This window comes from Arachis ipaensis, chromosome B10 (assembly GCF_000816755.2).
Source record: "Arachis ipaensis cultivar K30076 chromosome B10, Araip1.1, whole genome shotgun sequence".
In the NCBI taxonomy this organism is placed as follows: domain Eukaryota; kingdom Viridiplantae; phylum Streptophyta; class Magnoliopsida; order Fabales; family Fabaceae; genus Arachis; species Arachis ipaensis.
In genome coordinates, this window is record NC_029794.2 from 128,496,364 (window position 1) to 128,508,520 (window position 12,157).

Below are 12,157 nucleotides of genomic sequence, written 5' to 3' on the forward strand. Positions count from 1 at the left end.
GAACTTGAAACAAATTTTTGGAGGAGTAAAAAATTTAACATAAAAATTTAATAATAATATTTATATTAAAATAAAATTTATAAATATAATTATTTTTTAAGTTTGTTACTAACAAGATAATAAATAAATTCTACTGATAAAAAATATAAAATAATTTATAATAGTACTCTTCGAGTCTTTAGTGACTTAAAATCTTCAATAATTGAATCAGAACTAAACTTTTCAGCAATTTATAATATTTATTGAATTTTTTATCAATTTATACAAATACAATAATATCAATACTTATTAAATATTCTAATATTTTTTATCATATAAAAAATTAAATTAAATAAATAATAAAATATAAAATAGTATTAAATTAAATAAATAAAAATTACTTAATTTTTTATATTTGAACTCAAAGATAGATAGAGTGTTGCTTGTTAAATAAAGAACTACGAAATGCAAATTGAGAAGCTATTTTTTTTTATTTGATTTGATTGTTAGAGAGTTAAACCCCATTTTGGTCCCTGACTTTTCAATTACTACAATTTGATTCTCGAGATTCAAAAAAGTGCATCAATATAATCCCTCGTGTATCTTCCGTCGCTGGAATTCAACACTGTTAGTGGCGTAGCTCAAGTCTTGTCACGTTAGACATATTAAAACGACGTGGTATGCATTTTGGTGCTAAAGAAGGCACTAAATGACGTCGTTTGAGGGTTTGAACAATACTAAAACGTTATATCCCTCCCTTTTGATATTGTTCAAACCCTAAAATGACATCATTTAGTGCTCTTTTAGCGTCAAAACATGTACAACGTCGTTTTAATATGTCTAACATGGTAAGACTGAGCTATCTCTCTAACGGTGTTGAAGAGGGACTACATTTGTGCACTTTTTTTTAATTTGGAGGACCAAAGTGTAGCAATTAAAAAGTCAGGGACCAAATTCGCAATTTCAGGGACCAAAATAGGGAGTTAACTCGATTGATTGTGAGATGATCTTTTTTTTTATTCTTACATTTTTTTGTTAGATAAATTTTTTTATTTGATTTGATTTTATCTTTTAATTTTGATGTGTTGTGAAAGTCAACAAAGGTCAACCCATATCAGTTCAAATTTAACATATTTTTAATGTTTAAAAGTTAAAACTAAAACCTATTATGCAATAAAAGTAAGAGGTGTATTTGAGCTACCTGAACTATTTTTTTATTTTTTGAAAAAGTATTACTAATTTTTTTATAAAAATTTGGGGCCATGGCCCGATACGTCTCCACTAAACTCTACCCCTACATGCCGCTGAACCTCGCCGCATTCTTCGTGTTCGTCGCTTCTTCTTCAACACGCCGCTGCATCCCTTTCTGCCAGACCACCATGGCAGGTCGCTGCGTCCCCTTCCGTTATGACAGTACTTCGCCGCATTCTCGTGTTCTCTGCTTCTTCTTCTTTAACATGCTATTGCGTCCCTTCGCGTTCCTTCCGTTATGGCAATATTTCACCGCTGTGTCCTCTTCTATCATGGCAAACCAGAAACAGTGAAGTTTTTTTGTCATCATCGAAACTCTTTTTGGACGGCCACATCAATGTTTTCTGTTCACTATGACGTTATTCTTTTACGGTTAGGTGATTTTGTCAAATTTTAAAATATTTCAAGAACTATTTTATTAATAACAAAAATCAGGTACCATTTTATTAGTACTAAAATCTTTTGAGTACCGATTTAATATTTATCTCTATTTTAGAGTGTAAAAAATATGAATAATTTTGGATGATCATCACTTATATTTATCTATATTTTTAATTATTTTGGTAATATATGTGCGTAACGATAATAAATAAATACTTATTTAAAATCAAAAGAACAATAACAAAAAGTTACCGCTAGAAATTAAAATTTTCATTTAAAAGTAAAAGATAAATAAGCTTCTAATTATCTTTTATAGAAATATATTCTTAACCAAAATTTAATACTCATTAACCAAGTTACTGTCACTGCTTTTGTTTCAGAAATATAGATTCAAACTCGGATTTCGAAACAATTCGTGGTTCAGATCGACGGAAATATCAAGGAAGTAACTTTACTAGTGTAATTAGTCAAACAAACTTTATTTAGAAAGTTGTTACAACGGATTTAAAAACAGTTATAACTTACTTTTCGTAAGAAAAAATACGAGGAACTAATATAATTGATGTATAATATATACAATAAAAATATTTTTGTAATTAAAATTAAATAATAATTATATTAATTAATTATTATTTATTTTTAATTTTAAATTTAACCCAAATAAATATTTATTGTACACATTGTACAATACTCCATTCCTTCTCTAACTCTTTGTTTGTTCTATTATCTTTCTTTGTTCTTCACTTTGCTGAATTCATTAGAGTCTTCAAGACTCTTTTAAATGGAAAATGAATGCCTTGGTGTTGAAAAATCCAAAAGTTGGTCTATGATATATCCAGCAACTAATAACAACTTTAGTAATCAATTTCTTCTAAAGAATTCCTCATTCATTTCTTCTTCCTCTGAAAATCTGTTGTGGGAAGGAGTCCCTTGTTTTAAAAAATCTTCACGTAGCTTCCACATGACAATAAAATATCATAAAAGCTATGTTGTTAGATAAAACTACATAATGATTATTATACATGCCTAATCAATAATCAGCTTGTGGTTCACAATAAAATTCTTGATATATGGTGATTAAATATGTGTTCTATTAAGTCTCATGGTTTTTAAAAGAGAAAATTTCACATTTTTTTTTCGTTAAAATGACATTCTCATCTCTTCTATTTGTAAAATGTACATTTTTCTTTTATAATTTTTAAAAAAATTTTTCTTTAATCCATTTAAATTGTGTTAATTAAGGCTAATTTTATCTATTTTTTATAAAAAAAATTGTCTTTTTAAAAAAATACCCTTCAATAAAAATTTTATTTTTTTGTCATTCAATTTTGGACTTTTTTACTTAAATAAATGAAACAGAAATCAATTTTACTGGATTCTCCTAAAACAATTTTCCAAACGTATTTTTCCTATTTCTAATATTATCTAAATCGTTCTAGAGTGATAAGGGTTATGAAATATGTTAAACATGGCACTTTAGGACGATTTATTCATATATTGCCTAATTCGAAATAGCCATAAATCATGCCCGGGTGTTCATGGTTACAACTTGAGTATAAATAATCGTGCCACCCTGGTAGGATTTACGTGATTTTGAATTAAACCACTAAGGTCTATCACGATTAATGTGCTTCTAGAACCCTAACAATTATGGCGCAATTTATGTTATCTTTGCCAAACCTAATAGGCCTGCCACGATTCACATGCAACGTAGTAAAAATTCACAAAATTCTTATTAAAAAATGTTCTAATATGCTTATTCAAACTAATATTCATCAACATATCAGTAAAATAGCCATGACATCAACCAACTCAACTAAATTTACATTTCGATGACTGACCTCTTTGTCGATAAATTCGGCAAGATGCGCAATACCATTAAGGCGGTACATATCTCCGTGGTTGCCCGCCATCCTTCCTAAATTCCTCCTACTCCACTGCACAACCCACCCTTTGTGTCTCACTATGCTGGACAATGGTGGATTTGGACCGTCGTCAGTGAACGTCCAAAGCCTTCGCTCACTGCCACCTCCTCCACAGTGTGGGCTGTCTTCCTCCCAACCCTTCTCTTTCAAAGCTGGCTAAATATGGTGACTCCTCCTACACCAACGTAAGTCGTCGCTGTGTGTTAAGGGAAGACTCAAGCAATAACTCGTTGCAGCCACCTTAGGATAACTCTTCAAGCATTAATCGTCTTTGGACTTTAAGGATCTTCAAAAAGATCATAAATCGTACCAGACTACCCAGGTTACACTTTTGAACGTGAATTATGGCAGGCTTTTGTGCTTTAACCCAATTTCACGTGAATCATGACAGAGAGGGGCGATTTATGTCTAAATTTAACCCTCTCAGTCCTGTGATGATTTACACATATTTCTCCTAGGCAATACATAAATAAATTGTCCTAGGGTGACATGTTTAACATATTCCATAACCCTTATCACCCTAGCTAGGACGATTTACATAATATTAGAAAAAGAAAACACATTTGGAATTTTGTTTTAGGAGAATCTAGTAAAGTTAGTTTCTGTTTCATTTATTTAAGTAAAAAAGCCTAAATTTTGTTTATCAAAATACCCTTTAATAAATTATTTTTTTATTGAGTAAAATTTAATAAAAAAAATAAAATTTTTGAAAGAATATTTTTATAAAAAATAATTTATTTTTTCTTGAAAAATGAATAAAGTTAATATTAGTTAACACAAAAAATTTAAAATGAATTAAATAAGAGGTTTTTTTAAAGCTACAAGAGAAGAGAATATACATTTTATAAATAGAAGAGAGAGGTGTGTCATTTTAGCATCTCACAAGAGAGAAAAATAAATTTTTTTCTTTTTAAAAAGACAAATATAATTATATGACTAGACTATGTAATATTTTATACTGTTAATATATCAAAATTAAATTGATAATATATACATAAAAATAATTATATGTTAATTATCAAACAAAAATATTTTATAAATATATATCATAAATTAATTATCAAATTAATAATCATATTTGTATTATTTGAATAAAGTATAAATTTTATCATTAAAGTTTTTAAAATTTTAAAGATATTCTTAATATTTAATTTAATTTAATTTAAATATTTAAATAAATTTTAAATTTATCATTAATATTTTAACCGTCAATAAATAGTCATTTTTTTCTTTAATTTTGTTTCTATATCATCATCTACTGTACCACCATCCCATCGTTATTAATAATACTTTAACACCATGTTGAGTTAAGAAATTAACTAATACAATTGATGATGATAAACATTATTTTATTGGGCAAAGTAAATAATTAGTGCTGATTGTTAATAATTATATGTTGATAATTATTTATAAAATGTTGCAGGCCAAAACTTATTATTGCAGTAGCCCAAGAGGATGAACATAAGAAACAAATCTGGTGGGCTAAAATGCAAGCGAAGCCCAAAAGAAACAAAGCATAGAAAGCAACGGCTGAATGAAAAAAAATCTGATCCAAGCCCGATTGCCTCTCTCATTCAAACATCTCCAAATCACTCTCACCTAAAAGCAACGTTCAAGCTTAAGCAAAGGTTAAAGGTAACCCATTTCCTTATACATGCACCTCAGTTTCTTCTCCTCTTCCCAACTATCTACTAGTCCGAAAATGGAATTCATGGAAAAGTTGATTTCTGCTCCCACTGCTGTGTATCTACGGTCACAAGTGAGTCTTGGATATCTGTTTTATGCTTTCCTATGGCTTTTGGTCAACAAGAGAAGGTCAGAAGCAAAGTCCCTAATTTGAGTAAAAATGGGAGAAAGTGAACGGTTGGGTTGGTGAAGCATATTGCTCAAGAAGTTGATATAGGAAGAAGAACCCAGCAACATGCAAGGAGATAAAAGAGGTTTGCTGTTCATTCAGAAAGCAAGGAGAGATAACCAATGTTATTGAGGTTTTTTTTTGTGAAGAGTTCCCTGAAGAAGTTCCTTTACTTGGATAATGCTTTCTTTCAAAGAAGCATTCGGCTAATATTGAAGAACAAAATCAGAGACGTGCAAGTCTGGTTTATCACATAGCAAAGAGGCTATTAATGAAGTCAATCTCCTTCATGTTTTACAGATTGTAATGTACTTTTCAATGTTTATCTTTCTGTAATTTCTTGAGTGAAAAGGCATATTGAGAGAGCTCAAGAAAAAGCCATGAGTGAAAAAAGGCAGAGTGATACACTTGAGAGAAAAGCCTAGAGTTATTTTCAGATTTCTTTAGGTAAGTTTGTGTCTTGTATCCTGTACCAGTGAGGTACCCCTTTCTTAGTTAGGTTAGCACTAAGAGTGAAGAGTTAGGTATTAGCATAGCCAATGTTAAGTTAGGTTAGAACTTGAGTGTGAAATGATTGTATCAATCCTGTGGAATTGGTGTATGTAATACTTTTAACTATAGTGGAAATTCTTCCATTGTTGTGGAGGAGACTGGATGTTGGTTGCATAGCACATGGCAACCGAACTAGGATACATGCTGGTGTTAGCTTCTCTCTTCACTGCTATGTTCTGTTTTCTGATATTCATGAGACAAAAATAAATTGTCTCATAAGATTTTCGCTGCTGAGTTCAAACAGAATCAGAATTGAAAGTTTGCTTTAAAGGGTCATTTTAGTAACTCAAAAGAAAGGCATAGATTCAACCCCCCTTCTCTAAGCCTACTACAACCTTCAATTGGTATCAGGAGCTAAGGTCTCAAGAATCAAGCTTCACCTCTTGGAGCAAAGATTCAATGGCGAACAACTTGGGCACAACCACAGTTGCCTACACCCTCACTAAAGGCCAGTCAAACAACCGGCCACCTTTCTTCAACGAGAAGAACTATGCCTACTAGAAAGAGAGGATGGGGATCTTCATCCAATTCATTGACTACAACATATGGAAGATTGTTGTGAGCGGTCCCAAGATCCCAACAAAAACAAGTGCTGATGGTGTGGTGACTCCAAAAGAAGAAGCTGAATGGAATGAAGATGATAAGAAGAAGATGGAGCTGAATGATAAAGCAATTAACCTTCTTCACTGTGCTATCAGCTTTGAAGAGTACCGAAATGTGTCTAGATGTAAGACAGCCAAAGAAATATGGGAAAAACTCTAGCTTACACACAAAGACACTAAACAGGTCAAAGAAACGAGAATTGATATGCTACGAAAAGAGTACGAAATGTTTAACATGAAGGATGGAGAAAGCATTGATGAAGTGTTTGAGAGATTCTCAATCATAATCAACAACCTTGATGCTATGGGTACAAACTACACAGAACAAACCCTAGTAAGAAAACTCCTTAGAAGCCTCACAAAAGAATGGGAAACCACTGCCACTGTCCTAACCGAGAGCAACAACCTAAGCACTATAACCTATGATGAGATGAGAGGAAAACTTCTTGCTTATAAAACCACACACATAAACCCAGACTCAAAGAAAAAGGGAATAGCCCTCAAATCAAAAATAGAACCAAAAGAAAGTGAGTCTAGTAATGGTATTTCAGATGATGAGCTTATATTTTTTGTTAGGAGATTTAGAAGGATGATGAAGAACAAGGGCAAGTACAAGGGTTCAAACTCAAAGGAACACAAGATGGACTTAAGTAAAGTGATGTGTCATCATTGCAATGAGGTTGGACATTTCAAGCTAAACTGTCCAAAGCTCAAGAAGGAGGACAAGGCAAAGAAAGAAAGGAAAAGAGTGCTCATGGCAGCTTGGGAGGATCTTGAGAACGACTCCAATGAAGAAGAAGATTCTGAAGGTGAAGATAAAGACTGCTTCATGGTTGGAAACAATAATCTTGATGAGGTAAATTACTATGACTTATCTATAGATGATTTACATGCCATTATTGATGATCTCACTCTGAATACCTCAAAACTGCTTAATAAGTACAATAAATGCATATCTGAAAAAGATGTGTTAAAAGTTGAAAATGATTTTTTAAAAGAAAAAGTGAAGAAAACTGAATGTTCTTTGGATATTGTTGAAGAAAATAGATTTTTAAAATCTAAACTTGAAAAATTAAAAGGAAAGCACATTGTGGATCCTTCTCAAGAGTTGATTGCTGAAAATGAAAGATTAAATGATATGATTAAAAGGCTGAATGGTGACTTAGCAAAATTTGCTCAAAGTTCTAGTAACTTGGACAAATTACTTGCAAGTCAAAGACTATTATTTGAAAAATCTGGTTTAGGTTATGTAACCAAGGAAAGTGCAATTTTTAATGATTCTTCTATGAAATTTGTGGCTTCTTCATCAAATACTAAATTCACATTCAACAAATATGGTATTGGACATGTTCCCATATTTAAAGAAAAATTTGATGAAGTTTACACAAATGAAACTGAGCCTTCACCAAGAACCGAATCTACTTCAATTAGGCCAGGTTTTGGGTTCAATTCAAAAAATGAGGTAGCTTCCAAAAACACTATATTTTACAACAAAACCTCATATTCGAAAAGCCCTAATGTTCCAAAAAATTCTGGTTGGAACACTTTTGCAAAGAGGAATAATTTCAACAAAAATCAGTTTGTCAAAAGGAAAGCACCTCTTCCAAAAACCAGAAAATTTCAGCACTTTAATCATTTTCAGAAATATGCACCTGAAAATCATTATTTTAATTGCAAGAAATTCGGTCATTCACATTCACAATACTTCATTGAAAAGAGAATTGTGGGAAACCAAATTTACAATGTTGTTTGTGATTTCAATGCACTTGTGCAACCAAGATGGATTAACTTCAAAGGATCCAAATTAATTTGGATACCTAAGGTTACTTGAAGTCTCTCATGCAGATTTGCCTAGCATCCAAGAACAAAAAGGATATGTGGTACTTACACAGTGGATGCTCAAGGCACATGACTGGGAGGTCAACTTACTTCATCAAACTAAACAAGTATGATGGAGGTTTTGTGATCTTTGGAGATGATGGTAAAGGTAAAATAATTGCTGTTAGAAAAGTAGGTAATGAACACTCTACTTTCATTGATGATGTATTTTTGGTATGTGGGCTGAAGAACAATCTTTTGAGTATAAGCCAGCTGTGTGATTTAGGTTATTTAGTGACTTTCAAAAGACTTGAATGATGTGTTGTAAATGAAAAGACAAATGAAGTGCTATTTGTGGCCAAGCGTTTTAATAATGTGTATGGACTTACTTTTGATGAACTAAAGGATCAAAATGTAGCTTGTTTTCATTCTAAAGAATCTGAAAAGTGGCTATGGCACAAGAGATTGGGTCATGCAAGTATGTTTCAAATAAACAAACTTGTAAAGAAAGGCTTAGTAAGAGGTCTTCCCTTGATAAGGTTTGACAAAGACATCACTTGTGATGCTTGCCAAATGGGAAAACAAACAAAAAATTCATTTAAACCAAAGGAAGACATCTCTACTAAAAGGCCACTTGAATTACTACATATTGATTTGTTTGGTCCAACAAGAACTCAAAGCTTAGGTGGTAAACATTATAGTTTAGTAATTGTGGATGACTATTCTAGGTTTGGTTGGGTTTTATTTCTTGCACACAAAATGAAGCCTTTTCGGCCTTTGAAATCTTTTGCAATAAAATTCAAAATGAAAAGGATTTAAAGATTTCTTCAATAAGAAGTGATCATAGAACCGAATTTGAAAACAATTTATTTGAATCCTTTTGTGAGAAATTTGGAATATCTCACATCTTCTCTTGTCCAAGGACATCACAACAAAATGGTGTTATGGAAAGAAGAAATAGAAGCATACAAGAAATGACAAGAGCTATGCTTTGTGAGAGCAATGTTCCAAAATTCCTTTGGACTGAAGCGGTTAACACAGCTTGCCACATTTTGAATAGAACAATCATAAGGAAATTTCTGAAGAAAACCCTTATGAACTTTGGAAAGGTTACCCACCAAACTTGGACTACTTGCACATCTTTGGATGCAAATATTTTGTTTTGAATAACAAGGATAATTTGGGTAAATTTGATCCAAAGGCATATGAGTGTTTGTTTGTAGGATATTCCACAACTAGTAAAGTATATAGAGTTTATCATCAAGATGCTAGGATTATTGAGGAGTCTATACATGTTACATTTTGTGATACTAACTTGGTTCAAAGTATTTTGGAAGATTGTGATGCAGGGAATCAAGCTCAAAAGGACAATGAAACTGCTCAAAACCATGAAAATGAAAATTCTGGACAAGCTGAACCAGAAACTGCAGCTGCTGAAAATTCAAGAGACAATTCCATTTTGTCTCATGAATCTGAAGAAGATCCTAAAACCAACAGTATCCAGAATCCCTTGGTATCTGAATCTGCCTCCAAGTCCAGCAGATCTCATGAATGGAGATTCCTGAAGAATTATCCTGAGAAATTTGTCATTGGGGATGTCTCTCATGGGGTTAAAACTCGGTCTTCAACTAGAAAAGGCAAATAAAGGGACAAATATTGTCCTTCTCTCTCAAATGGAGCCTCAAAATGTCAAAGAAGCCCTCAGTGACCCTTCTTGGGTAAAAGCAATGGATGATGAGCTTCTTGAGTTTGAGAAGAACCAAGTGTGGACCTTGGTTTCAAGGCCAAGTGGAAAGAAAGTGACTAGAACCAAGTGGATATTTCGGAACAAGTTAGGAGAAGATGGCAGCATTGCAAGAAACAAGGCAAGGCTAGCGGCACAAAGATATGACCAAGAAGAAGGAATTGACTTTGATGAATCATTTGCCCCTGTTGCTCGAATGGAAGCCATAAGACTTCTCTTAGCTTATGCTGCATTTTGTGGTTTTAAATCATATCAAATGGATGTGAAATGTTCCGTTTTGAATGGTATGATAGATAGAGAAGTGTATGTGGAGCAGCCACCTGGTTTTGAAAATAAAGAACTTTCTAACCATGTTTTCAAATTATCAAAAGCTCTCTATGGTCTAAGACAAGCTCCTAGAGCTTGGTATGAGAGACTTAGCTCTTTTTTTTTGAAAAATGGTTTTCAAAGAGGCACCACAGGCACAACTCTATTTATCAAGAATTCTAATGATTCTTTCATTCTAATCCAAATATATGTTGATGACATTATTTTTGGATCAGCCAATGAATCCCTTTGTTCTGAATTTGGAAAACTCATGACAAGTGAATTTGACATGAGTATGATGGGCGGACTTAATTTTTTTCCTTGGGTTGCAAATTAAACAAACTGAAAATGGTATTTTTATTCATCAAGAGAAGTATGCCAAGGAACTAGTTAAGAAATTTGGTATGGAAAATGCCAAACCTATGGGAACTCCCGTGCAGCATAATTCAAAATTAGACAAGGGAGAAACTGAGAAAGATGTGCATGAGACTAGGTATAGAGGAATAATTGGTTCTCTTATGTACTTAACTTCCTCTAGACCCGATATTGTGCAAAGTGTTGGAATGTGTTCAAGATTTTAATCTAAACCAAAAGAGTCTCATCTTTCTGCAGTTAAGAGGATCATTAGATATGTTCATGGCACATCCAATTTTGGCCTTTGGTATCCTAAGATTGATGATTTTTCTGTAGTCGGTTATTGTGATGTAGATTTTACTGGTGATAGAGTTGATAGAAGAAGCACTTCAGGCTTATGTTGCTTCCTTGGAAAGTCCTTGAATGTTTGGTAAAGTAAGAAGCAGCCAACAGTGGCTTTATCCACTGCAGAGGCTGAGTATATAGCTGCTTCTTCTTGTTGTTCTCAGCTTATGTGGTTAAAAACACAGCTTGTTGATTACAAGTTAAATGCTGAAAATATTTCCTTGCTATGTGATAATATGAGTGCCATTAATATTTCTAAAAATCCAGTTTTGCACTCTAGGACTAAACATATTGAAGTGAAATTTCACTCAATAAGAGAACATGTTCAAAAAAGGGATATTAGTATTCAATTTGTTAAATCAGAAGAGCAATTTGCAGATATCTTCACAAAATCACTAGCTGAGGACAGATTCTGTATGCTTAGGACTAGTCTAGGAATTTTAAGCCATGATTCTTTGTTTGAAAATTGCTGATATGTTTGTTAGAGTTTTTGTCTCGTAAACAGGTATGAGACAATTCTGGGCAAGTGAAGAGCGTTTCTCTCAATCAGCGTGTTCTGGACTTGTTGCACTTGCAGATTTTCCTAGGCTAGCCTAAAAAATCAGATCATGGGTTGTCCAATATGTTTCCTTAATTCTAACTACCTTTGGGCCCAATATGAATGTTACATTTTTTTATATTTGTTTTTGTTGGCTTGTTTGTTTCAGATTTTTTTTAGAAGGTCTTTTTGTTTTATTTTATTTTAACTTTAAGTCCAATAAAGGGTTTTTCAAATCTTGAATTGATTTCCTTTTTAATTTTTAAAATAAAATAAAATCTTTCTCTTTTGTGATGTCAAGTCTTTTCAAGTCATATCAAAAGGTGATGCAGTTGCATGGTTTGTGAAAGTTTTTTTTGGTACGGTTACCAATACTCCCTCTCTTCCCTCCATTAACTTCTCCTCAACCCCTCGGTTTCTTCCACTATCTTTATTGCTTCTCTTCCCTTAAAAACTAGAAACAAATCAAATGAGGAAGAAAGTCATTGCAAAAAGACTACAGCGTGA

The 12,157-nt window shown here is 32.6% G+C and overlaps 1 protein-coding gene across 1 annotated transcript; it reads left to right on the forward strand.

The window, feature by feature from the left end:
* On the forward strand, positions 9,968-11,709 carry LOC107621395 (uncharacterized mitochondrial protein AtMg00820-like). The gene is made up of 3 exons (XM_016323418.1): positions 9,968-10,294; positions 10,401-10,410; positions 11,618-11,709. The coding sequence occupies exons 1-3, from the start codon at positions 9,968-9,970 to the stop codon at positions 11,707-11,709; spliced, it is 429 nt and encodes a 142-aa protein (XP_016178904.1).

Bases quoted from the DNA above. Each gene is read 5' to 3' on its own strand.
- LOC107621395 (XM_016323418.1), top strand. From the start codon at position 9,968: ATGGGGTTAAAACTCGGTCTTCAACTAGAAAAGGCAAATAAAGGGACA.